Source organism: Onychostoma macrolepis, chromosome 08, assembly GCF_012432095.1.
Source record: "Onychostoma macrolepis isolate SWU-2019 chromosome 08, ASM1243209v1, whole genome shotgun sequence".
In the NCBI taxonomy this organism is placed as follows: domain Eukaryota; kingdom Metazoa; phylum Chordata; class Actinopteri; order Cypriniformes; family Cyprinidae; genus Onychostoma; species Onychostoma macrolepis.
Window position 1 is genome coordinate 16,479,264 of NC_081162.1, and position 27,978 is coordinate 16,507,241.

Here is a 27,978-nt window from a genome sequence, read left to right on the forward strand (position 1 = left end):
AATGCCTATATACCTTTTTATATTTTAGTATAAATGTTGTCTAGAAACTAATTTTTATTTGTTTTATAATTAATTTTATATCCATTAAAAAATAAAACAAACAGCTCATATGAAGTACTTTTAAATGGTAGTAGTATGGTAATCATGAGATATCGTTATACACTGATGGCAAAAAGTTTGGAATAATTCAGGTTTTTAAAATGTTTTCTAATGCTCATTATTTGATTAAAAAATACAGTATAAACAGTAATATTGTAAAATATTTTAACAAATAAAAAACTGTTTTCTATTTTAATTTGTAATGTATTCTTGTGATGGCAAAGCTGGATATTAAGCCATAACCGGTCTTCAGTGTCACATGATCCTTCAAAATCATTAATAATCATGAATTTGGTGCTCAAGAAACATTTCTTTTTATTATCAGTTCTGAAAACAGCTGTGCTTTTTTGTGCAAGCTGTGATATGAATATTACTGTTTTTACAGTATTTTTGATTAGATAAATGCCTTGGTGAGTAAGAGAGACTTCACTTAATTGAGACTTGGTGAGACTTTCAAAAACATTAAAAATCTTAATCATTCCAAACTTTTGGCCGCCAGGGCATATATACAATCAAAGTAGGACGTATCATGGTTCTACCAGTACTTTCTGTACTGTTCACCCACTGGCTGTGATTCCCAAACTGTCCGCGCAGTGGCGCAAAACGCGAGCTCCAGATGCCAATGGAGTGGGCACCGCGCTGTCATATGGTACTGTCGCCGATGCTCGAGACAGGTTTGAGGCTTGAGGAGGCTTTGAGGCTCAACGGAGGCAGTCGTTACGTGGTCTTGATATCACAACCGAGCCTAGACTTGGAATAACCCAGCTGTGCGTTTGCACCTTTCGCCTTGTGAGCGACGCGGCATGCACAGGAACAATGGGGATGGTCAGAGGTTGCGCTGAGGACGCCAGATGCCATACCGCACACATGTCCTCCCTAACATACGAATCCAGGCTCAACGCAGGTTATTGATTATGCTTGCGGGGTCCGACCGGGAGCCAGACGTTTCAGCAGCAGCAGAGAGAGTGCAACGAGGTGGATGCTGCGCGGCGACGCGCCCCCTGAATCCCTAAACTGAGTGAGTATCTTCAGCAGCATCTGTATAACTACGCGTCTCGTTGGCATGCACTTCTGCCTACGTGCTGACCACACAACGGACTCCTGTCCTGAATTAAACGCATAGCAGAATGTATAGCATGATCGTTTGCTGTTGGACGTTGGAGCATCACGCGTCCGGTTTATATGAGATTAATGACTCGCATCATATAAATCAGACGACACGTGTGCAACAGCTTCAGTGTAGCCGCATTACCCTTTGTGATTCGACGCTAAATTAAACGATTTATAAGCAGGTTGTGGCACACTCTCTCACTCAGGGGAAACCAGCACTGCTAGATATCACATTTAATACCGAGAATTATGGAATTAATTAAGAGAATAGCAACATAGCCGCTCGTTTATTTGTTTCCCCTCAATTAAAAGGGATTTCGATGGAAACCTCTTGCCGTCTGCTGTGGGAGCTGGCCTCGAGGACGCGCCTGCACTGCGCGTGCATTTCCACTTTGATCTTGCGAGATTATTTCCAGAGTGCATCGGTGATTGGCGGGACAATACCCACGGGAGCAACGAATTACTCCTGCTGAATAAGAGGTCGACCGCTGCGGGCCATAACATATCATGCATCCGCGCTACACATCACATATGCGAGCCGGGAAAACAATAGTGTTGCATACTGGCATACTTGACAAATACAGTAACGATAGTCTATTATTTCAGTTCTAACAGCTCACGTTTTAAAATTCATACCGGCCAGGCCGAATCAAAATTTATTCTGTTAACCTGTTGTCTGATTAAACCGCCGCAGTAAAAGCAGACTGAGCTCCTGTCTGCAAAAAAGGCGCAGTACTTCAATGATGATGTATAATTTGGGCACGAGACGAGTCAATAAACGCACTGAACAGGTTAGGGCGGCTCACGCAGTGATTTATTGTCGCTCTTGCCAGATAAAATGTAAAAGTCTGAACAGAGCACAAATGACTTTGAATTATTCCATATAGTCTGTATTTCATTCATGAATATTCTAAGTGACTGAACTGTTTGTTAACCCTTATATCCATCCACTGACTAATTTTGTTAACGTCGTTCAGTGCGTGACTGCTTTCCTGACTGACTACAATACTAGCCAATAGCATTCGAGTGCGGCTTGTGAAAGAGCATATCATTGGTCGAATTTACTGAACGAACACGCCTCCTATAGGCTACTGAACGATTCGCCGTTTTGAATCGGATCTACTCAGAGCTGATTTTTTTCGTAAATGAGTTAATGTGAGTCATTCTCGTTCAGATAAGGCGTATAATGATTCAAATATAATAATATTTATTTAATAAATAAATATTTAATATTTTCAAGTGAACGCTGGAAATACATTATTTAGGTAACACTTTACAATAATTAACTAACACGTTAATACATTAGCTAACATTAACTAATCAAACCTTATTGTAAAGTGTTACAATTATTTGTTATTAAAGCATATATATGTTCATTAAACACAGTTAAATTAAACAGAAAAGCAAGCAGCTGTGCATGATTTGGCGTAGCAACCAATACAAACAATAACCGTTTCCTTAAATCTTGCGTTTGGACCAGGCTTCTGAAATTATTATCTTCTTCTATATTGTAGTAGTTAGCTATCTCTGTGTTGTAAAAACACAAGTTTAAGCCTATTTAAATTCTGAATATGTTATCATATACAGCATGCAAAGAGTGTTCCCTTTAAATTTATTAAAAACTGTCACTCATTCATCACAATCTCACAAAGTTCCAATGAACGTGACTACACGATGAAACTTTTTTTTAATTAATGTCTTTGTTTTGAAAGAAGTTACAAGCATAGAACTCAGCACTTGACAAAAACTGACTGGAGCGGTGAGTGCGTGGATTCCAACCTAAACACCTCTGATTGGCCATTGCATTTTAGAAATCAACAAACATGTCTGTGATTGGCTACATTTCTCACCTCTGCGAAAATGCATTGTAAAACGCTTTCTGAAGCAGAAGGACAGATACACTGAATTGTTTGCCAAATCTATTTTGTTATGCTATTATTACGAAGAAAATAGATCCTAGAACAGCAGTTTTTCCATCTAAAAGCAATCAGAAGCAACAGCAGGCAGTTGTATGAGTAAGACTATTATACACGCTAAACTCAAGTCCGACCGTCCCCCTCGGTCCGAAGGGGTGGCACAGGGATGTCCGTGGGGGGGCAAAGCCATCTTCAGTTCATAGCGATCTCACAAAGATAGCCTATTGCATCTACGCTTTGTTATAATGAGATGATTCGTGCTGAACACAATACCTCAACAAAAACTCCAAGGATTTGAGTGGTGAGTGGATTCTAACTTAAACGCCTCTGATTCAAGAAATCAACAGATATGTCTGTGATTGACTACATTGCTCAACACAGCAAAAACACTATGAAACAGAAATTGGTCTCCAGAGCGTAAACCATAATACACTGGATAGTTGCCATTATTACAGCTTTAACTGAGGGTGCTATTGATTTCATTTGAGGGTGCTCTAGCATCCCCATAGAACTGGGCCTGACTCATAGCACAAAGCACTGGTTGACACCTACTGGCTACGAATCTGAATGAATTCAGAAAAATCCAGATTCAGAAAAATTCAGATTCAGAAAAATCCAGTGATTTAGTGTTGGTAATTTAATTTATTCACTGGAATTAGTTAAATCACCAACACTTACGTAGAGGGAAGGCTTGTCAATGTACCTGTCATACAAGACAGATGAAGGTTCTGAGTGTGTCAAGTATGTGAGTCTGTGAGAGTGCAGTGAATCAGACCATCGTGGCCAAACTGCTCAGTCATATAAGCTTCCTGTTGATTGGTGGAGACTGGAACAGAAATTATGTCCCCAACCATGAGCATCAGAAAATGCAAGCAGAATGTTCTGTAATGTCCATTCAATGAAAGAGAAATCCCACATTGGCTCACATGTGATTCAGTGTAATGTCTGGTGTTGGGAGGGGTAAAGAACTGTTTTCTATTTACAGTTGTTTTTTTAGTTTTTTTGTCCAAAGAGGCAAGAAGGCTGCACTGGTTGGAATCCCTGTTATTACAGGTTATAATATATAAGTTCATCTTGAAATTGACAACTGTCAAATTTAATCTTTTAGAAAAGCATTATGTTCAGTTCTTCTGTTCTGGAAACCTCTTACATGAATCACACATACCTTGTTTTGTCACATCTGAAAGGTGTTTCCGCTGTACTCAATTTCCTGAACCTCTTGTTTATCCTGGGGTGGCCTACAAAGTGAACAGAGCCTTCAGATTTTGAGAGAAGCGTCAGAGATTTGCTGTAGGTCTGTGACGGTGTGATAAGGCCCTGCAGGCAGACATCCATTAAACTTGAGGCTCTGCTGTGAACTGCAGAGGAGTTCCTTCTCTCAGCCTTATCGTGGAGCAGATGAGTGGTCATAGCTCCTCACAGGAGGAAACATACAGCCTATATCTGTCCTTGAACATATGCGTGTGTGCATATGCGTGCGTCTGTGTTTGCAGGGCTTTTAGACCTGCAATATCTGCCAGAAGTGCATTTGAAACCAAATCCTAATTATTTTCCCCAATTAGGAAATTACAGATTGTGAGGGTGAATGTTGGCTGACTTGGCTCTTGAAGAGACCTTTTCTGATCAAACCAGTATGATTCAGCTACTAGCAAAACTACATTTCAACAGTCTCTTCTCTTAGTGAGAGGTCAAGAGGTCTTTGTCTCCTCCAAACAAAGGTCATGAGGCCAGGAATCTCTGGTGACCTTAAAATGTGGTATTTTGAGTCATTGTTTAGGTACTCGTACAGTTCAGAGGCTGTTCATGACACCAGTAATTTGTCCACCCTTATGTCATCCAAGATGTTCATATCTTTCTTTTTTCAGTCGAAAAAAAATGAAGGTTTTTGAGGAAAACATTCCAGGATTTTTCTCCATATAGTGGACTTCAATGGTGGCCAATGGGTTGAAGGTCCGAATTGCCGTTTCAGTGCAGTCCGAAAGGGCTCTACATGATCCCAGCTGAGGAATAAGGGTCTTATCTTGCGAAAGGATCTGTCATTTTCTAAAAAAAAATAAATAAAAAATTATATACTTTTTAACCACAAATGCTCGTCTTGCACTAGCTCGACTTCACGCATTACGTATTCACACGTGTGTGACGTAGGCAGAAGTACCGATCCAGTGTTTACAAAGTGAAAGTGCAAAGAAAGTCAAACGCACTTTACAATGAAAGGTAAAACAATGATATCGGTTGATTTTGAAGTTGGAGGAGAACATGAGAAATAATTTTCACCCCCACCATACCTTTTTGAACCGAAGTACACAGACGAACTAACCGTATGTGACTTTTCCAACGCGCTTGCGTAATGCGTGAAGACGCACCTGCGCATTGCAGAGTTAGTGCAAGATGAGCATTAGTGATTAAAAAGTATACAAATTTACAATTTTTTTTTTCGAAAATGATAGATTATTTTGCTACATAACACCCTTATTCCTCAGCTGGGATCATGTAGAGCCATTTGAAGCTGTAAAAATGCAATTTGGACCTTCAACCCATTGGCCAACATTGAAGTCCAATATATGGAGAAAAATCCTGGAATGTTTTCCTCAAAAACCTTAATTTCTTTTTGACTGAAGAAAGAAAGACATGAACATATGACATGGGGGTGAGGAAATTTTTATTCTGGAATTGAACTAATCCTTTAATGTTTATTGCTAGAATATAGCAAAATCACTCCAATTGGGTTTTCAACTATATTTAAGTATGCGTTTTTTTTGGTAACAGGGTATAAAATGACAAATAAATCTCAAGGTTACACACATCCTCTCACCAATCATTTGCTTAAAACAAAAGAAAGAGTTTCAGACCCTATTTTTTACCCTGTTCGTGGAAAGTGTCAGATACACAAGTGAATTCACTCCAGCAACTTAATTGAGCCGAGACGGTTGTTTCCTGTAACCCATTTAGGGAAATTTCATGAGTAGAGTTACAGTATGTTGCTCTAAGCTACAGTTAATGGGTGTTTTGTTTACGTTTTTTACATTGATGAATTTACATTACATTTTCTGAATAAAATCTGAGTGATGTTTGCTAGTGCAAAACTGGGTGTTGCTAATGTGTTATGAGTTTTTTTTGTATTCGATTGCTATATGGCTAAAAGGGTCAAAACAGCTGACCCTTAAGTTTGATCATATGGCTCCTTCAATAGGATATTTTTCATCATTACTAAGCAAAAGTAAGTGTTATTTCTCTTCAACTTGGTAGGAGACAAAACGAAATACATGACCCCTGGAGCCACAGTGCAGAACAGATAACAAAACATGTAACAGACAAATACAACTACAGGCAGTCCAGTGGACACTGTAGCTGTAAATATGAACACACACTGCAGCTGTACTTGAAGTGAGTTCTAGTAGCATTAGATGTAGGATGGAAATAGTAGCAGCAGTACAGCTGTAACCAATAGTTTCATCAGTCAATTATTCTTACTTCTGGAACAAGTTATAATCTTAGAACAAAGCAGTTATGTAAAGGTAGCGCTGAGGAGTTTGTCTTTAAGGATGTGTTTGTTTTAAACTCAAGACAAGATGACAGAGGACACCCTGTTTTACCGCTTGCTTGCGAATAAATCATTTAACGTCCCTCATGCTAACATGCTGCTCAGAGGAGACTTCACATACACAGAGATTTACAGAAACAAAGCAGCAGGAAGTCATTCATTTTCGATGAGAGTTGGTGATTTCTGACGACACAAACGTCGGCGATGCGGTTACGACTACCAATGAAAGAGCAGATAGTAATTTGCCCACTACAGTTACAGATACAGAACAGCTACTAAAAATGTGTTTTTGTTTCATATATTCATTTGTCGTGATAATTTTTGTAGTTTACATCTCATCTTATATCCATTCCCCCATTCTTTCTGTTGATGTAGTATGGACAGAAAGAGAAGGAAAAGAGTGAAAAGGGGAAAAACGAGAGGGGGAGGAGGCGAGAGAGTCATGTCTCGGGGGTTTGGGGGGACGTGCCAGTTTCTCTCTGACTGAAATCTAGAGCTTCACAGTAATTAAAACATGCCATTCCCCAATCTCTCTCTGTTTCTCTTTCTTCTTCCCTGTTCCTGAGCTCCTTACAAACTGACACACTCTTTCTCTTTATTTCTCTGGGGAAGTAATTGACTGGAAAATAGAAGCTGGTATCTGACATAGAGATGGAGACCTGCCATTGTTACGTGATCTGATTTCGTTTTTGTTAAAGAAACAAGATTCATTTCTCACACATGCAACCCAAAATGGTAAAGAAATGAAATACAGAGAACCTCAAATAAAAAATATTAATCATGCTGAGGCTTCATGAAGGACTTGAGAGACCTGTAAGCTTTTGTTGTTTGATATTGCATCTCTGCAATTGCATAAAACAACCGCTAGGGAGCAGTAATTTAAGCATTGGATTTGTAGAGATGTATTAAAGGAATAGTTCACCCAAAATAATTTTGTCATTATTACTCTCATGCCGTTCCAAACCTGTGTAAGTTTTTTCCTTATGTTAAACACAAAAGAAGATTTTTTTAAGAACCAAACAGTTGTTGGGAAATCAATACTATGAAAGTCAATAGGGACCATCAACTGTTTGATTACCAGCATTCTTCAAAATATCTTCTTTTATGTTCAACATAAGAAAAAAAAAAGCTTGTACAGGTTGGGAATGACATGAGGGTGAGTAAATTATGACATAAATTTCATTTTATTGTGAACAGCCCCTGCTGTTATATATCATAACTAAACTAGTCTCAATAAGGATATTTCCTCAACATATATACTGTTAATAATTCATTACATTATAGATTTTTTTACATTCGCCAATATAATTTTTTTATTTATTTATTGATGATTGTATATATATTTAAATTTACTAGTAGGCCTAATTTCTGAGTGAAAATTGTTTGAACACCCATTTTTTTAGTTATCAAATAGTTTTTGATATTTTATTTTTATTCATTTAGACAAAATAATATACAGTTGCTGTCTGCTAAATTCCGAAGTTGATACTTTATTCAATAAACCTTGCTCACTTTTTATCATAATTTCATCTCCTGCATTCTGTGGATTCACGGCTTCCTCTGTGAACCTCTCAGTCTGATAGAAGACTTTTAGTGAGCTGGTTTTGGTCTCAGACAAAACTCTGCAAGCTGGTTTTGGATACCAGACAAAACTGATATCTTGGGATATAGTAAAGAGACTGGATCCAATTTCCAGGCGTTGAGACACAATCCAACATCGTATATCTGCAATAGTTGTCTGCCATATCATGAAAAGTATTATGTAGGCCTACTATAATTAATAAATATTTATGATTTGAAAGTTACACAGGTCAGTATCAGCCAGAATGTTAATATTTCTGCATCTCTACCTAATTATATACCTATACAGTGGGGAAAAAATTATTTGATCCCCTGCTGATTTTGTACGTTTGCCCACTGACAAAGAAATGATCAGTCTATAATTTTAATGGTAGGTTTATTTGAACAGTGAGAGACAGAATAACAACAAAAAAAATCCAGAAAAACGCATTTCAAAAAAGTTATAAATTGATTTGCATTTTAATGAGTCAAAAAAGTATTTGATCCCCCATCAATCAGCAAGATTTCTGGCTCCCAGGTGTCTTTTATACAGGTAAGGAGCTGAGATTAGGAGCACTCTCTTAAAAGGAGGATCTTGTCAATGATCTCAAGGCAGCAGGGACCATAGCCACCAAGAAAACAATTAATAACACACTACGCCGTGAAGGACTGAAATCCTGCAGTGCCCGCAAGGTCCCCCTGCTCAAGAAAGCACATGTACAGGCCCGTCTGAATGATTCAGAGGAGAACTGGGTGAAAGTGTTGTGGTCAGATGAGACCAATTCCAGCTCTTTGGCATCAACTCAACTCGCCGTGTTTGGAGGAGGAGGAATGCTGCCTATGACCCCCAAGAACACCATCTCCACTGTCAAACATGGAGGTGGAAACATTATGCTTTGGGGGTGTTTTTCTGCTAAGAGGACAGGACAACTGCACCACATCAAAGCGACGATGGACGGGGCCATGTACCGTCAGGGCATTGAAGCCAGCCAGGGCATTGAAAATGAGTCGTGGATGGGTATTCCAGCATGACAATGACCCAAAACACACGGCCAAGGCAACAAAGGAGCGGCTCAAGAAGAAGCACATTAAGGTCCTGGAGTGGCCTAGCCAGTCTCCAGACCTTAACCCATAGAAAATCTGTGGAGGGAGCTGAAGGTTTGAGTTGCCAAACGTCAGCCTCGAAACCTTAATGACTCGGAGAGGATCTGCAAAGAGGAGTGGGACAAAATCCCTCCTGAGATGTGTGCAAACCTGGTGGCCAACTACAACAAATGTCTGACCTCTGTGATTGCCAACAAGGGTTTCTGCACCAAGTACTAAGTCAGGTTTGGGAAGGGGTCAAATATTTATTTGACTCATTAAAATGCAAATTTATAACTTTTTTTAAATGCATTTTTTTTGTTGTTATTCTGTCTCTCACTGTTAAAATAAACCTACCATTAAAATTATAGACTGATCATTTCTTTGTCAGTGGGCAAACGTACAAAATCAACAGGCGATCAAATATTTTTTTTCCCCCACTGTATATATATATATATATATATATATATATATATATAATCTGTAATCATTATCACCTTTTAACAACGTTACACATTTTTACTGGCTAAATTATTTTATACTGTAGTCATGAAGTTCTATGTAATAATTTCTTGTATAATAGACCAAGACTTCTGTTTGTAGCTTTCAAGTCTAGAGGCGTTGTTTCATTTGTGTTTCATTTAAAATTGTGTGGTGGACTGAAAGTCTCCAATTAAGCGCAAACAGGATGTTTTCGTTTTGCTTGGTCACATTAATCAAATATGAAATGGTAATAATTTTAAGGGGATTTTCCTGGGTATCCTAAATAATAGCGCAGCATTAGCTGATTTTACCAATTAAATAGGATTTTGTCTTGCTCTAATGAGTTGGTTTTCAGAAAGGCAAATTAATCAGTCTGAGAATAAAGACAGGGACTCAGTATCAGAGACAGGCTCTGCTTCTTCCCAAACAGTATCTGTGTAATTACACAGGAAACAAGCTCTTTACTGTTTAATTAGCCCAGCAAAGACAAGATGTAGATTTAGCCACAAACTCCTCACACTTGCCAAGTTCGACTCGGTCCAGAAAGTGTGATGGGAGTTTAACTGTGCTATTTTTGAGAGATAGCTGAATTTGAACTTTGACAGAACACATATGTGTGTGCATATATATGTGTGTGTGATGACTAAAAGAGCCAGAGTCTCATAAACAACATACGGTCCGGTCCACATTGCAGCTTATTCTGGCCAAGAACCACCCACTTAAAACAGGAGCAGACCAACATGTATAGATTATTCTACAATAATTGTGCCGTCTAGTTGCAGACTAGAAAACAATAACAGTTTTATAATTTATGGCTGTTATTAATGGAAAGACTCAATGTAGGAAACCATAAATCACTCTGAAATGCAGCTTATGTTCTGTAGATGCAGGATATGGCAATATGTCAGAAAGATCAGCATCTATAATACCTTTGATTGGGTTTATGTAACAGCTCACATGTGCTAAACAGCACCTGTTGTCAGTGACTGCGACTATTTTATTCACCCAGCTCATGCTTGCTTAGGTCTCTACATGAAAAACATCATTATAGGGAATGACTTCACAAATCAATAGGACTAACATGTGATTTGGCCATTCGGTGGGGTGAAACGCAGTCACACCAAGCTCCATCTGGCCTCAGACTAATGATGTGCTCATGACAGAACAATCTCTGATGGAGTGCTCGGTTTCTGCATTGTCCTCGCCGCTTTCTTTCCAGAAACACAACACATACTAGTACAAGTTTGCAATATGAAGGATTGTTTTGCTTTTGTTTAAATAGTCGTCATTTAGCAAATACTTTATATCTGAATCATGACAAAACATTTTTGTCCTAGCTACAAACATGGATATTTTGATGAGTGTTTGATGTCAATATTTGCTGCATCAAGCTAGGAAGCCCCGCCCACTGTGACATCTCATTGGTCCAAATTCTTCCTGCTCATACAGAGTTCTTTAGTGCCAGCACACTTTTAAGCGACGTTGGTTGGTACTGTAGAAGTATTTTTTTCATTCATTTTTGCCATAGGGATTTTTTAAAAAGTCTTCATTATAGCATTATAAGCCATGAACTAAGGTGAATCACAACAATACAAACTTACATTTGGAGCAAAAATGTTTTTGAAAACTGGCCAAAATGTACTAAACTGTATGCAGGTTTAGTGAAGGAAAGAACTACAATCCCATGAAGCATTGCGAATAACATAGTTAAATGAAAAATACTGTATGTGAAATATAAAACTATTCATTTGAAGTTAATTATATGGAAACAGTACATTTTAAGTTTAATACTAAATATGCAAAAATATACAAAAAGTATTCTGAGAGCGTAGGAATTTTGTCAGTTTGCTGGCTGCAACTCTCTGATTGATTGGTGGGATTGTTTTGCACAGAATCATGGGTAATGTAATTTTTCAACACATATTCCACTGTTAAACACAATTATTTTCAAAATAAGTCCAAATAATGCAAACAGATGGCTTCAACAAAAGCATATGCCACCAATTAACAACCTCAGAGCTCACAACAGGTCTGCTAAAGGTTTATACATTATCGTTAAAAAAATAATTCGCATATGGAGAAAATTAAGCTCACTGTTGCACTCCACTGCACATCAGTTATTCTGATTGATTGTGATTGTCTCACAATGAACAGGAGTTTCATGTTTAATGTGGACAGACACACTTCTTGACAGTGGAAATTTGTTGCATCAGACCTAGTTAGGACACAGTGCTATATGGCTGAAGGGCATTATGAAGATGATGACTTTTGTATCTGTGCAGTTCATCAGGTACTTTCACATGTGATTGGGAAACTAGAACCAAAAAAGTTGAATTCATAAGCTGCCACCAGCAAATTCTGTCATACCGCTGCAACCTGGATAAGCAGCTCATGAGCAAAATTTTGATTCACCTCCAGTTAAAATCACAATGGGATTTATTATGGTCATCAGTGTTTCAATATCCGCGTCTGTTTATTTTGAGTAACTCAAATTGTGCTAAAAACAGGCAATCTAGAGAAAGAGAGAAGCTTTCAGTCATTTTGCATTTCATTTGTCTGTAGGCATTAAAGATATGAGAAGAATTTCATTGCCAATAATGAGATTTGAAATATGCCATGGGCACTCCAGACAAATTTTGAGTAAAACATCTCTTATACTATGATTGAATATTAGCAATAGTTCCTTGCAAAACTGCATTAAGTCAGAATACCTATTGTTACTTTGAAATGCCAAACCTTGACCCTTTGAACCAACCAACTAATCATTTAAAGCACAGTCACATTAACGAAGTTTCAGCAAAACTGCTGGCAAAAAAGATCCATTATTGTCAATAGTGAAGTGATGTATGAAGCACAGCTCTCAAAGAAGTCACTTTCAAACCAAGCAGAATTCTACAGCCCAATGTAGCGAATTTGCCAAATCTGCATTGGGAAATCTTTGTCCTCACGAGAAATTGCACACTGTGTGGATTCTTACATACATAAAATCAGGGAAGACACCATATTTCATTGAAAACAGATGAAAACAAGGCTGAGGCTTGCAGACTTTCTTGCACTGTGTCCTAGATCATGTAAAAATAATTGTCAATACTGTTTATGGAGTTTTTTGGAAGGATGCTTCATCAGCTAAACAATTTGCAACAGTACAATCCACTGAAAATATTGCACTTCTATCCCTCACAGCCTTGTTTTCATTCCTGTCAAAAATTAAATACGGCACTACCCTGACTAAAGTTTGTTGAAAAGACTGAATTAATCGGTAAACGTGATCACACTTTTAGTTGGTTAAAATGTGCTTGGAACCACATAAAGGACTCGAGCTGTTCAGAAACCCAGTGTCCCTGCTCACCCACTGAGGAGATCCTGTTAAAACAGATCATTAAAACCATGATGCACCACAAGAGTCTGGATGGAAGGATTGAGAAAGTGAAGGTGAGAGACAGCGACAGCTTCATTAACACAAAAACACAGAGATGGTGGGAGATATGGTGCTAGCCTATACCAACAACACTACATCAGGTTACTCTAAGCATAACCGCACATTTTTGGAGGTTGTGTTAGTGTATATGTATTTAATTTTGCAATAAATAAATAAGCACACACGCATACGTGTAAGTGTTATTGTCAATTAAATCTGTTAACTAAAATCATTTTCTAAAATAAAATATAAATATTAGATAAAAAATATAAAAGCTAAATATAAATGTAAAAAGACGAAAGATGTGTATACCTTTGCATTTTACTAAAATCTCTGATTACTATGTAAATAGGTCGTATTCTCTTGCAGTGCCTAGTCTTGCTGCAATCATTTACTGCCACCATGGTTAGTTGTTGGTTTATATATTAGTTTATAGCTCCAGCTCCAGGCTTTTGTTCCAGAGAGGCTGCAGGTTTTACCTTGTTCCATTTGTCCAAACCGCGATAAGTGCAGATCATGACTAGTTTGTTCTGGTCAGAGTGAGTAAATTAGGTTTTTATTTGGCTCCAGTGGTGATCCTATTGTAATATTCATAAATATCTGGAATGTGAGAGTCTGGATGCATGCTTTAGCCTAGCACAGCAGTTTTCCTTACTAAGCTGGCACCCTTTGACAAACACAGTCTCTGTTTTCTGTGTATAAACAGGGAGTCAGTGCATGATGGATCCACTCATTAATCTTCAAGCATGTTCTTTCATTGATGCATACTCAAGGGACCCGTGTACAGTTTAAAAGGGGTCACTGGGAATTCAGGTGCAACTCAGGGCAAGTATGCATGCGTACTAGACTTCTGACAACTGCATTTTAATAAAAAGGCCTTTTTCATGCTGACAAAGAGCAAGACACAATGAAAGAGATTTTTTTCCCTAGCATTGTCCTAGTGTTTCGACACGCTGTTATTTGCTTGTGTTTGTGAGGTATTTTTAGCTCTTATCATGACTCACTTCCCTTTGATAGTACTAAACCAAGAGCCAAAATAATTAAAACTGGGCTAATTCCTTATCTGACAAAATACACATACTTCATCATCTCATGCATGATGCCTGTAAGGTGTAAGTCAGAAATAGCCATAGAATCCCTTGTACCGCCACCAGCAGTACAAGTCTTCACGTTGAAAAATAAAGACTGGATTGTGTGTGCAAACAAAAGGTGACTTAACGATTCAGGACCCGCTCTCCATTGAAAAGCACTGGCCCATTCAGAAGATTTCTGATGTAATGGAGAACATTGGACAATTGGAGAAGTGTACGCAATAATGCAATCAAGTGTGTAGACTGTACTATACATCTGCCTCACATGGGTTCAATAATATGCAGCTGTTCTCCTGCACAGTCATCTGCGATGTCCCTTATAGAAACAAGAAGAGCATCTATATATATATATATATATATATATATATACATATACATCTATATATATAATTTCATTTAAAGTTTTTGTCATTTTTATTTCAGTCAATTTTAAGTTTTACTTATTTTAGTACATTAAGTAAAACTAATTGAAACTGAAAAAATATATATATATAAAATGAAAAAAATGTTGAAAAATTATAATAATCTATTCAGTATATAATATACATAGTACGTATATATATATATATATATATAAAACATAATTTCTAAATGATTTATTCTAATTTATTCAGTATTAAAGGTACATAGTGTGCATGTGTGTGTATGTATATATATATATATATATATATATATATATATATAAAATGTTTGTATATGTAATGCGTAAAACATTTATAGAATTTCAGATTGTAATGCATAATAGTGTATTGCAATACACCAATGTGGGATCATATTAATTTCTGTGCCAATTCAAACTTGGCGCATTAAGATGCACGGTAGCAGGTTGGACATGGTTGCCATTAGTTTCTACATGTTCATCACGGATTGCCAGGGGTCTCCAAAGCCTCAAGCTGTGTGTCCTGACACTGTCAAATGAAGTTTAACACTTGGGCTCCTGGCGAATACAGCACAAGCTGACCACACTGGCCCCTGGGACCCATGGCGCATTTAGCAGTAGCTGAACACTTGGACCCCCGAACCCCGCGACACTTTCAGTATGAGCTTACTATGATGGGACTCTGCTACTATTTTTGTGATCTAATGTTATTCTACTAAATCAAGTGTTCTTAAAAACAATGTCATTTAGCAGTTGGCAGAGCAAGGGGCAAGACCATGAGTGTACTGTCATATACAACAGAGAGCAAAATATAGTGTTTTTTTCTAGCACTGTAACTGTTTAGAAAGGGGCTTTAAAGTGAAGTGTAAAAGCTCAGCCTTTCAGCAACTGCATTTACTGTCGCTTTGTTCATGGCAACAGACAGGTGAGGTACCTGATGCTCATGAATCTTTGCATGAAAAGTGCCCCCCAGTCTGAGACAAATGATTCCACGCAAACGCTGAGTGACAGTCAGTGGGCAGAAAATGACACACTGAAGAGAGAGAGACCTGCAGGAGACACACACGAGGAGAAAGACAAAATAAAAGTACAAGAGTGAGACAGAGAGAGAACAAGACAAAGTGTGGGGGAGATTCACTCTCTGTCATTCATTCACACTCTAGAGAATGGCTGCAGGGAGGAATGAGACAGTATGATTCATTTTTGTTATCCCTCTGATGGGTGAAAAAGGCTCGTTTTACAAAGCAAAGGAACTGATTCTAGCACCTTCACTTTTTTCTTTCAGATCTTGTGGACAGTGTTTGAGAGTGTGTGTGCATATGTGTGTGCGTGTGTGAGGGAGAGCGTGAAAGTGTGTGTGTTAGCACTTCCACATGGCCTCCATGCAGGACGGGGTGAACTTCTCTGCTCATCCCTACGGCAAAGTACTGCTGCTGGGGGCCATCGCCGCCGCCTCAGCCTTCGTTGTCACCATCCTCATCGTCGTGCTATGTGTGGGCTGCCAGAGGTGAGTTGCACACACAAACACATATACTCATATATAAAATATGCTCTGACTGCTTGCCCTCTTTGGTTGGTTGGAGTTTCTTTAGTGGTTTATTTGTTTAGATTCATATTCTGCTTGTTTAAACCCCAAAACAAAAATGCATAACTCATCCTGCTTTTGTGTTGCAGACATAATACCTTAAATCATGCAGCTCATTGATGAGAGGCTTACGATATTTCCTGGTGTACAAAAAAAAACCAAGCCAAATTGGCGAAAGACTTCCATAGACTTACCCTGAAGGATTAACCCCAATCATAATAGCAATCATCTAGAAATGATTTAGCAACCACCCAGAACACCAAAGAAATCAACCATATAGCAACATTCAAATATTTGTTTATAGTAAACTCATAAATATGATATTGATAATTTGGCTCTTTCATACACTACCGTTCAAAAGTTTAGGGTCTGTTTTTTGGAATGTTTCTGAAAGAAGTCTCTTATGCTCACTGTACAGTACAGTAAGTTATATTGTGAAATATTATTACATTTTAATGTATTTTATAATGTAATTTATTATCTATATGGCAAAGCTGAATCTTGACAAAGCATTACTCCAGTATTCAATAATGATCCTTCAGAAACCATTCTAATATGCTGATTTGGAGCTTAAGGAACAGTTCTTATTATCAATGTTTAGATACTGTGTTTTTCAGGATTATTTGATGAAAGAAATTCAAAAGAACAGCACTGATTTGAAAAACGAATGTAGTTTCTCTTATTAAAAAATCTTACTGACCTCAAACTTTTAGTAGTGTACATACACAAATAACACTCAAATTGAGGATAATACCCAGGATAAAATATGAAATATATTTTAACAATATATTAATTCAATATGCAGACTAACAGTCTCTTTTAGTAAGCATTCTCTCAGAACACTATAGCAACTGCACCAAAAAAGTGCTAAAAAAACACCATCGCAAATGTATAGCAGCACCCTGGAAAACTCCCACAACACTGTATTGTCATGGCGATGAGTTTTGCACAGGCAAACACCACTGAGTTTTTCCACTAATAAAAATCAGTCTTGGAATTCTGTATACAGTTGACAATATTTTATGTATTTTCATTCTGTGCTAGAGCCATTTTTTTTTATCCCAGCCCATTACATTAAATAAATTATAAGACTGGTAGCTCTTAACCTCTGAGCCAGGCTTTACTTTAGTACAGTATTTCTGAATGAAGAAAAAATGACACCTAATGGCAGAGATTTTGATCAGCATGTTCACACCGAGCTCGAATTCTCATACTTGTAACAGTGTGCTTTGCACTGGAAATCTTCATATTGTCAACATCGCAGAAAATGCTCCTGTTATATGAAGCTACATATTCCACTGCTGCTGTGCGTGTGTTCCAGGATGAAAGCCAGAGATCACCTGTCTTCACCCGTCACTGTCACTAAGGCCTTTAATAGCGCTTATTCAAAAATGTCATTGAAGTTCACCCACGCCTCTTTCATGCTCACTGCGTAATGGTGGGGATGTCATTTTGACATGGCAGTGATGTTTAAACAGGAAGTGGCTGTTTTTTTTTTTTCTTTTCTTTTCGATCTCTGTCTCTCTTGTTCCACCAATGATAGCACAGAGCACGCTGTGTGAATGCTAATGTCTCATTTTGTCAAAGCACATGATGCATCTGGTAGTGGGAGGACAAAGAAAAAGTATTAGAGGAATGAGAGATGGAGGAAAAGAAGTGAGAAAGACAAGAACAAGGGTTGAAGGAAATACATATAAGAAAGACATTGCAGGGAAAAAGTAAATGAGAAAATTATAGAAGATGTTGGAGGTATTGTCAGTTTTCCTACGGGATATTAATACTAATAAAGATAGCTTCTTGAGGTCAAACTTGCTGGAAAATATTCATAGCTTGCAAATGAATACTGAACACTACAGTCAAAAGTAAACTCAATAGTTCACTAAAAATTAATAAAGCTGATAACACTTCACAAAATCAGTTGGAATGATTTGTTGACAAATCAGGCTGATCTAGTTCTCAGTAGGTGCGTTTCCATTAGAGATTACAAACTTTTGCGACATGTCGCTAAACTTATGAAATGATGGCATTTCCATTAACCGATGAAAAAATTTTTTCTTCTTGTGATAAGTCATAGTTACGGATGTTGGTAGGTTTACATTTACTGCAGCCACTGCACTAGCCATTATCTGTAATAAAAGGAGACGTAGGTGTGTATCTTTAGCGAAGCAGTGTGGAGAGCCGCTTCTGAAATGTGCAGCGGAACGGCTGGTATAAACACAAGCATTGACTAGAGTGGCCACAATCAGCTCCGCTATAATGCGCTGCAGACCTGTGCAGCAGAAATAAGGGGTTATCCAAGCATTAATGGCAAGGAGTGGCCACATATGAGGTGTTTCTTGGAGGTTAAATGATCATGTGATTTTTACGTACGCCAGGTGACCTGTAAATGCGAAAAAAAAAAACTGTTTCTATTGCCTGAAAAGCCCAACTTATGCGAACCCGAAAACTTTTTTTTGGCGAAATTGACATGTTTGGGCGTATTTTCAATTCACAATTTCAATTTGTGCAATTTGAAGGGTAATGAAAATGCAGCTAGAGAATTCTGTTCTTTGGCATTCTTGCATTTTTCTTGATAGGACAGTGGCAATCTATTGTACCAGGAAGCAGGTGGGAGAGAAAGAGAGGGACGGGATCGGGAAAGGTCCAAAAGATGGGATTTGAACTTGGGACATCTGAAGCGCAACTGCGCCATATGTTGGCAAGCTACCCACGAGGCTATCGGCACCAGCAGAGACTCACTTATTCAGTGATTCTTTTGTAGTGGTTAACAGACCGCTGATGGGGAAGATTATAAAATTTTGGCCTATTTGTCATACAAAGCAATGAAATATAGTGCGTTAGTAGTATGGGCCAATTTTATGATGCTTTTGCATCATTTCTGAAGCTTGAAATCTCCCATTTATTGTAACTACATGGTAAATCGGAATTTTTATTTGGGTGAACTGTCCCTTTCCAGGCCAAATTCAAGCTTATACAGTACTCTTCCTCACTGACCTTCCACATCATTTACCACATTAATTAGATCTGAAATATTCAGCATAGTATATTTACTAATGGGTTTAAGAAGCTGTACTTGTATACTATATATTTATTTCAAAAAGTTTTTGAGAAGGCTAGATATTCTTGTGTGATATTATACTAATGTTTTTTATTCGGTTATGTCTTAAAAAACAAATATCAGTGATTTATGGGAATCTCAGTAATAGCTTTAGTACTTTACAAAATCTACTTTGTATCCATTTCGCTGTGCTGGTCAGCAGATTTCAGATACCTACACTGTTCCTGTAATCTTATCAAAGCAATGCAAGCAATCAGAAGGGAACGACTGACATGTTTTTTTCAAGAATAAACTGGTCTGGTCAAATTTGGCCGAACATTCCGGGCAATGTGTCTGGATCGGGGCCCTGTGTATGTGTGAGAGAGGAAAGTTTAGATTCTTGAGTCACTGACAGACATGACTGTGTACTTCTTGTCTTCTCATGAAGAAAATAATCATCAGCATCCATTTAGCTTTTTTAGTGATGTTTGAATTGTATTATGTTGATTATTTGATTGATTTTCTTTGTGGCTGAGTTTTGGCCTGAACACCGTTGCGCTGCAGTTACTCAGAGGCCTGTTAATCATCCAGTGAAAGCCTTCTGTTGTTTCAAATGCCAATCTGGACTCATTTCGAGGACAGGGCATCTTGAAAGCACTTGCACTGTTGCTTCTGATCAAATGACTTCACTCAAACAGTTTATAAAAACAACTGCCTTGAATCCTTCGAGTAGCCTAATTGAATTGAAATGTGCATTTTCTTTCTGCACAAGATAAACAGTTGGAGCTACTAAAGTAAATTGAATCAGGGGCTCAAATGAGTCAGCGCATTCAGTCTCCATAAATCACTGGATAAACGGAGTATTTGAAGTTTGAACCTAATGTTCTAAAAATTTTTATTTGGAACAGCGTGGTTTACATCTCGCTGATTGTGTCTTGCAGGAAGGGGAAGACGCACAATGGCCCTGGAGAGGAGAGGAAGCATAGGCTCATGGACATGGTGAGCATTTTGAAGTCTGTTTTCTTCTGCTGCCTTTTTTCCCCCATTTTCTCATTGGGTGTCATTCACTAATAATTGCACACAGCTTGTACAGCCATTTCTCAAACATATCTTCATCCATTAAGTTATTTATTAGCATATACACACACTATATATAGCCTATTTCTGTTCAGTTTGGGGTCAGTTGGTGTTTTTGAAAAAATGCCTCTCATTCTCAACGAGATTTATTTAAATCCAAATTTTCAGCAGCCATTATTGCAGTCTTCAGTGCCACATGATCCTTCAAAAATCATTCTAAGATGCTGATTTGGTGCACTGGAAAATTTCTTATTATCAATGTTGAAAACAGATGTGCCACGTCTTTTTTATTTTTCAGGATTCTTTGAATAGAATGGAAAGTACAACATTTATTTTAAAAGAACTCTTCTGTAACATTATAAATTTCCTTACTGTGTCACTTTTGAGCAATTTAACATGTCCTTGCTGACTAAAAGTATTAATTTCTTTAAAAAACAAAATCCTACTGAACCCAAACTTTTGTATTTATATAAGCAGAGAAAAAGGATAACCTAAAGTAATCTTCAGAGAGAAACCTTATTGATAAATCACAATTTCTGCATGAAAACATGCACACATAGGTTTTTATGCACAATTACGTGAATGAAACCCATTTTTCTTCTTCTAAATCATTTCCCTCTTTTTCTCTGTATTTTCTAAGGAACCCAGGTCTGGGCTCAGTTCCATGTCAGTTCAAGCAGTTCATGGTTTTGTTTCAGGATTTAAATTCTTCCCTCACACTAGTTTTCAAGTAACAAATTGAAGGCTCCTCCTGAATTTAATTAATCTTCTTAATCGGCTCAGTGGAAATAGATCTGACCTAAACTTTCAATGGATCTCTTAAGCTTTGAATCTAAAACAAAATAATTTGGCCCATTTCACTACGTTGTTTGACACCCTAACTTAGATGCATTTTTTTGTCACCCAGAACATTCCTCAACTGTTTTACCCTGATTTTACCTTGGATATCAAGCAGTGATGGTGACCCAGCACAGTACACAATAATATAAATAACATACAACAGTAAGAAGTAATAATTTCAAACGTGAATCTATTAATATTGCCATATACTTTCTTGACCCAACAATGTGCCCAATGTAGGCTGAATAGGAAAATTGAATTTTTAGTTGTTGTATTGGTTATGCTGTTTTATTTGAATACGTTTTAAGCAGTTTATCTGTGCATCTGTTTTCAGAGTATACTGCGACAGTCCAAGCTGACCTCCATCAGTAAGTCAGACACCAAGCTTCATGAGATGAACAGACTCAACTGCAATGGCAAGAGTATGTACTGTACAATCACATCTCTTAAAGCTTGATAGTCTCTAGTTCCTCACATACACCTGCAGTTCGGGGGGAAGGTCTGAGCATGGTACCAGCTATGTTCCAGGAGTTTCCATAGGGGCTATTAGTAGATATCTATCTATATCTATAGTGATTGGCATGTGTCTGCTGCCCTTTGCCTCTGCAGTTTCGAGCAAGTCTTTTATTGTCTCTTTGAAAAAACAATGGTTCTGCTTCTCAGATTTTACTTTATATCATGCTGTTCTCTGTAGAATCTTCTAAGAAGAACCGTCCCGCCAGCATGGATCTGCTCCTACTTCCTAGCCGTCGCTCAAACTCCGACCTGCGTTCTCAGGGCCGCCAGCTGCCTCAGATCCCCTCTGGTGAGGATGGGGAACACACGTATGCCGAGGTGGGCCGCCGCTCTTCTCCCACACGCGGTTCTGAGGATGCCCGCTATGGTGTTGGAGGTCGAGCTGGAGAGACAGACACACCCGCCCCACCGGCGGTCCCTGCTAATACCCCAGCTCCACCTGATCCTGATGGGGACTGCTTGGAGGGTGGGATTCCAGAGCCAGAGACCCTTCCCCAAGTGGTAAACACGCCCCCTCAACCGCAGGAAACAGTGGAGTACGCCTGCATCAGAAAGGTCCGGAGAGTGGACAAAGCAGCCCAGAAGAGGGACAATGGGACGGAGACTGAGGAGGGGCTCGGACAACAACAACAACGACACAGCAGTGGGGATATTCGACATGCCCCGCCCACTCACCCAGCCCCGCCTCCAACACACCCACACAGTCAGAAGATTCCTCGGAAAAACTTGGAGGCCTTCAATCTTCCACCTTTCCCGAAGGTATTGTTCTTTCTATCTATCTATCTATCTATCTATCTATCTATCTATCTATCTATCTATCTGTAAGACCTATAAAGCTTCATAAACTTTTTTCAAAACCTTCAAACAAGATTAACGTTCACAGTTTACCATTTCAAACAATTTAAAAAAATTACAATCATATAGTCAGTGTCGATAGCCTCATGGGCAGTGCACTGACTTAAAGCACAGTTGTGCTTTGGGCATCCCGAGTTCGAGTCCCTGCTTGCAGACCTTTCCCGATCCCGTCCCCCTGTCTCTCTCTCACTTTGCTTCCAGTCTAGCTACTGTCAATTCCCAATACTCAATTCAAATTGAATTCAAATTCTGCAATTCAAAAACAGTAATTCAAAGGGTATTTTCAATTCCATTCTGAATGGCGCACTTCTTCACATACATTCAGCACTCGTGTACTGGTAATTCAGTATTTCATAGTACTGCAATAGCAGGGATTTAGCTGAGGCTACAAATGTAAAAAGCACTACTGTGGTGCTTGAGAGCATTGTTGCTGATGGAAACTATTTGTCCTTTCATGGCTACTAAAAGCCTTCGACTCGCTGTAATTTCCGATTGTGCTGTAAATTGTGTCTTAAAATGGAACATATTATAAATAGAAGCATGCTGGAAATGGCTTCCTCTATTTTTGTGTGCCTCAGCACTAGTGTGGACTTGCGACTAAAGTGGATCTGCAATTAAGTACACTGCAAGTGTACTTCATTATTTTCTCTGTGAGAACATTGTCCAAATCAATGATACTTGCGAGCGTTTAGTGGTCCGTCCACAGCATTCGGGGTGTTGCACGCTCACAGGCACTTCACTATGGGGATGATGCAACCAGCGGAAACGCGGAGTGAAACCTCTCAATCACCGAAACCCAGGCAAACAGCCAGACCCAGAAAATGGGCCAGTCCTAATGGAAGGCAAAGTGAATTGCTTTGGTGAACGAAAGAAGCCACAACAACATGCTAATCCCTGCCTTAAAAATGGCACTGTGACACACCCCATTGCCCACCTTCCGTTTCTCCTGCATAACAATGAGAAGAAAATGCACAGCAAGCATCAGCCTGTTCCCTTACGCCCGAGTACAGGAAACACATTAAGCTCAATATCATTAGATGCAGAAAATGGTTAGACATGAGGGCAGGCATTAAGAGGGGGACGGTAGCCTGATTATGCTACGCTTATTTTCAGGGAGAAGAGTTTTTAACTGACTCCTCAACTGGTTAAATGTATGACTGTGAAACTATATCTAACGTTCTATTAATCTATCAGCAAAGGTGAATTTTTAAACAATATCCTGGCTTTTTTCAATATAATAGAAATAAATGATTGAATCAGTTGATTTGGTTTACAAAACCAGTCTGAATGCTTTGTTCACAAATTGGACTCATCCAGTTCTTGGATGTGACTTTTATGATGCTTCAATTTGTTTCTCACACAAAGACATCAGGAAGACTAAATATGGCACACAGGTTGTATGGACAATTGTATGGTATTTTCATGCTGCTTTTGCACCTTTTGAAGCTTCCATTTTGAAAGCCCCTTTAGACTCATACTGATTTTAAACAAGGGTGAGTAAATGATGACAGAATTCATTTCATGGGTGAACCATTCTTTTAAATTTATTGCTTTATACCTCTGAACTGCCCTTGGAGGGCATTGTTGATGCCGTTTCATGATGCTGTTCTACTCAGCTCTATTCTCCAGTGTATATTGTTTAAGATGGCCCCTTAAAAGGTAATATAATATTTATTCTAGTCAATTTTTTTTAATATATCAGGAGGCAGTGTTTATTGGAAATGGAGAACAGTACATATGGAAACCTCCGGAAGACGATGAGCTCATCTTCCAGCACAAGCAGATGGGTATTCTGAGCTCTCATGCGGGAGAGAATATGGCAGCATCTGCAGCAGGGGTGAGTGTGCATTTAGTTTTCCACAGTCCTGAGACACATCCTCTATTTCTCATTCTATGCAGCCAAAATGTCTTCTAGGTATTATAGATTCTTGAAACATTGTTTGTGAATGATCCCAGATCCCACTTCCTCACCCATAAACACTATTTCGGAGTTAACCAGAAGCAGCTGTAAACCCACAAATGTGTATTCTTAATAGGCTGGATTGTTTTTGTTGCATATCAGACAGCGGGAACTGGAAAAGCAAACTTTTGGAGTATAATATATACAGGTATACACAGATTTTCCACTCATGAATATATGTTTCAGATGGTTTGTCTCTATATTATCATGTAGATCACTGAGATGTATTCGAAAGTCTGCAAACCGGGCAAAAAGAAGCGAGGCATGCCTGGCTCGCCCACTGCCACAAGGGACATCAGCGGCTATAGGACCTTGGCTCGAGGTGACCGCGGTGAGCGTGACGGGGGTTTCAGCGTGGTAGTCAAACCCCAAACGTGGGCCCCACAGGAGGGCAAAGGCACGAGAGCGCCACCTGGTTGTATGGAGGACCACTGCTACGAAGCCATCAGCACTGAGGAAACAGACCTGGCTTACGAGACCATGGAGGGTGGGGGAGGCTGGAGGCGTGACAGGCCTCCACCCAATGCCAGTGCCACCTTGCGGCCCAAGCGGAAGCGGCCCCAGCAACCCTTGCAACAACCACCGCCACCCCCTCCACCCCCCCAGCAGACCCCCAAACTGCAGCATCTCCCAGCCAAAACAATGCTGATTCCCGGGGAGAGCCTGTACGAGAGCATCCCTGACCTGAAGCAGGGCTCGGCCACCTCCAGCACAACCACCATCTTTACTTTTAATGATGGCATGGAGATGTATGTCACTGGCCTGTAGGGAGTGCTCTGGGGAAGGGAACTTTCCTCTCTTGGGGCTTGAATCTTGAATGGGGACATGTGAGCGTGTCGTAACCCAATGGGATACGCGCATTGTGCCACTGCTATATATTTTACATGGGTTCCAAGTATTAGTTGAGCATTAATTGAGTTTTGTAAGTCTAGTTAAAGGTCAGTATTCTCGCAGCACAAAACGATAGAATGCTTACGTGAAAATCCAAACGAAATGATTTCGCCTAGTCACATGCCTCCATAACGAAGAAGAAAAATAGTCACCAGCCACGACATATCACACCCGACAGTAGCATTCCTGTAGAGGAAATTCTTGTTTTTTGTCATTACATGCTGTAGTTAAGGACAAAGTGACCATCGGAATTGCGGGTCAAACTTGAATTTGATGCCTAGAAAATCCCAAAGTAGAAAAAATAGAGCACAAGTCTATTACAAAAGTAACTTGAGAAGCACAGTGTAATTGTGTCCCCGTGGCCCTCTGAAAAGAAGAAAAAAATAATAATTTGGTAGATGCCCTCAGCAAAGTACCGATTTAAAAAAGACAAAAATGAATACACAGAAACTGAACATTATTAGAAAGCCAATCAAAAGCTATTGCCAAGCAAAATATCATATATTGACAAAAGCCTTTATTTAATCTGTTCATAGAAGAGTTGATCCTATTTTAAAAAGGCTAAAAGCTATCTATTGCCTAAAAGCTTTAGGAAACACACGGCCCTATTTTTGTAAAGTCAAAGCCTCTATTTATGTAAAAAATTAATCATAATTTTAGAGCTAAAATAAAGATTCTAATTCGATTGGTCAAACAGATCCTGTACGCCAAGAAAGTATTTTCTTATTAAGCACAAATATCTCATGCTTAGCATGTCGTCTGTCTGAGACAGTGCCCTTCTGAAATTGAAGAGTACTAGATTTAAAATCTGTTAAAATTAATAGATGGTAAATTGCAATTGTCAATAAAGCAAGATCATGGAGATAATTAGCAAAAGCTCAGGGACAGTGAACAAAAATATTAAATAATTGCACACAAAATGTTATGACATATCTCGCAAGAGACCCCCAATGTCTTTTCATGTTATTTTCTTGTTTTTGGTCATACATCAATTCCAACTGTCACATAAGTCACCACAGCACTTCAATGCGGTAAAGTAAGTGTTTTTCTTTGTCAATACTGTTTATGCACTTTGCCTGATTAAAAAGATGCATGCTTTCAAGAAAAAATACCCTTGTAAAGGGATAAAAAAAAGAAAAGAAAGAAAAGTGAAACTAGCACTGTCCTGTGGTATCAGAGAATGGTTTATTTCTTGCTGTTGTCGGTGGATTGTTTGATTTATATGCCTTTTTCTTCATCTGAGAAAGAGCACAAAGTGAATCGCTTCAGGACTGAGGGAGACCAATGAGGACTCGAGGAGGACTCTCTAAATAAAAAACTGGACAGTTAGGAATATAACACAATTGGTCAGAAGAAATGTATCATAGACAATCCCTTTCCCCCATCATTTCAGAAGCAGTCAGGATGTCCATGTATGTCCAGATCAGATTGAATGGAATCACATACATTAGATTGTTGCAAAAATCTCCTGTATGTAATATGAAAATAACAGGAGATTAAAAAAGAAAAAAAAAAAAGAAAAAAAAAGGTACAATGACTAAGCGATTTAAAATTAGTGTATGTTGCCCTGTAAGTCTGTGGGAGGGGGGTTTGGGGTTTTATGGGCCAGATAGTGGACAATGTCAAAATATCTATGAAATGTGGACTAGCCGCTGTCTCTTGGTGTCTTTGAATCTGATGCTAATGTGATCTGGATTAAATTATCCCAAATGGCTGGAGCACACAAAAAGGGCCTCAGGTCAACTAAATATAATCAAACCGCTTGTCTAAGCCCTCGTTGCTATCAAATGTTGGTGCAATGTTGTAAATATGTTACAAGAAGAATTACAGAAGAAAATGGGGGGAGGGAATTTGCTCTTGGTGTTCCTGAAAGTATTTGTTTCTTTCTGGTTGTCCTTTTGGAATGATTTTTCTCTGGTGAAAAATTATCTCAGCAGTATCTCTGTGAGTTTTGATTATGTGCTTTGGGATTTTTTTGTTTTCCACATCATTTTAGCTATACTGTGTATCTCAAAGACCAGTTGAGTTTAGTGTGGCAGCTAATGTTGTGCGTTTGCTTATCAAACAACAGGGTGGTGTGTATTAAAGCTGTGTAATTAAGTACTAATGTGCAAAAGATTGTAATGTTTTTATATCAAAATGACTATTCATAAAATGTCGGGTCAAGTTTATACTTTTTTAAATAAAGTAGCACTTCAAAAAACACAAAGCATATAGCATTTACATAGTGTTTTCTCGCTCGCAATAAGCCATTTATTAATTCTCTAAAGAGACGTACCACTAAGTGCTCAGACAATCCGATCTCACAAAATGTAACAATTTGACAAGGTGACAATTACATATGAATTTGTATGATGCGATCTGTACGAAAACGTACACTTTTGAAAAAAGTAAGCATGAATGTTTGCCCCCAACCTCTAAACCTAATTATCAAGTACATGTAAGCAGATGGTATGAAAATTTAAGAATGAGATTGTAAGAATTCATATGAATTATAGTTTGAAATACTTACGAATTGTCTTGAGATTGTGGTGGAC

The 27,978-nt window shown here is 38.6% G+C and overlaps 1 protein-coding gene across 3 annotated transcripts; it reads left to right on the forward strand.

Moving 5' to 3' along the window:
• Positions 1-709: 709 nt before the first annotated feature.
• On the forward strand, positions 710-27,968 carry si:dkey-70p6.1 (uncharacterized protein LOC570575 homolog). Of its 3 annotated transcripts, none has more exons than XM_058783866.1 (7): positions 710-1,117; positions 15,966-16,187; positions 20,244-20,301; positions 21,554-21,641; positions 21,914-22,494; positions 24,293-24,427; positions 24,764-27,968. In XM_058783866.1, the coding sequence occupies exons 2-7, from the start codon at positions 16,054-16,056 to the stop codon at positions 25,316-25,318; spliced, it is 1,551 nt and encodes a 516-aa protein (XP_058639849.1). In that variant the 5' UTR covers positions 710-1,117; positions 15,966-16,053; the 3' UTR covers positions 25,319-27,968. The 3 variants fall into 3 exon arrangements, with proteins under 3 accessions (XP_058639849.1, XP_058639851.1, XP_058639850.1); XM_058783868.1 differs by having other exon boundaries at positions 21,554-21,587; XM_058783867.1 differs by lacking the exon at positions 710-1,117 and adding an exon at positions 13,118-13,224.
• The last annotated feature ends 10 nt before the right edge of the window (positions 27,969-27,978 follow it).

Bases quoted from the DNA above. Each gene is read 5' to 3' on its own strand.
- si:dkey-70p6.1 (XM_058783866.1), top strand. From the start codon at position 16,054: ATGGCCTCCATGCAGGACGGGGTGAACTTCTCTGCTCATCCCTACGGC. The intron at 16,188-20,243 runs GTGAGTTGCACA...TGTGTCTTGCAG, and splicing joins CTATGTGTGGGCTGCCAGAG to GAAGGGGAAGACGCACAATG. The intron at 22,495-24,292 runs GTATTGTTCTTT...TTAATATATCAG, and splicing joins ATCTTCCACCTTTCCCGAAG to GAGGCAGTGTTTATTGGAAA.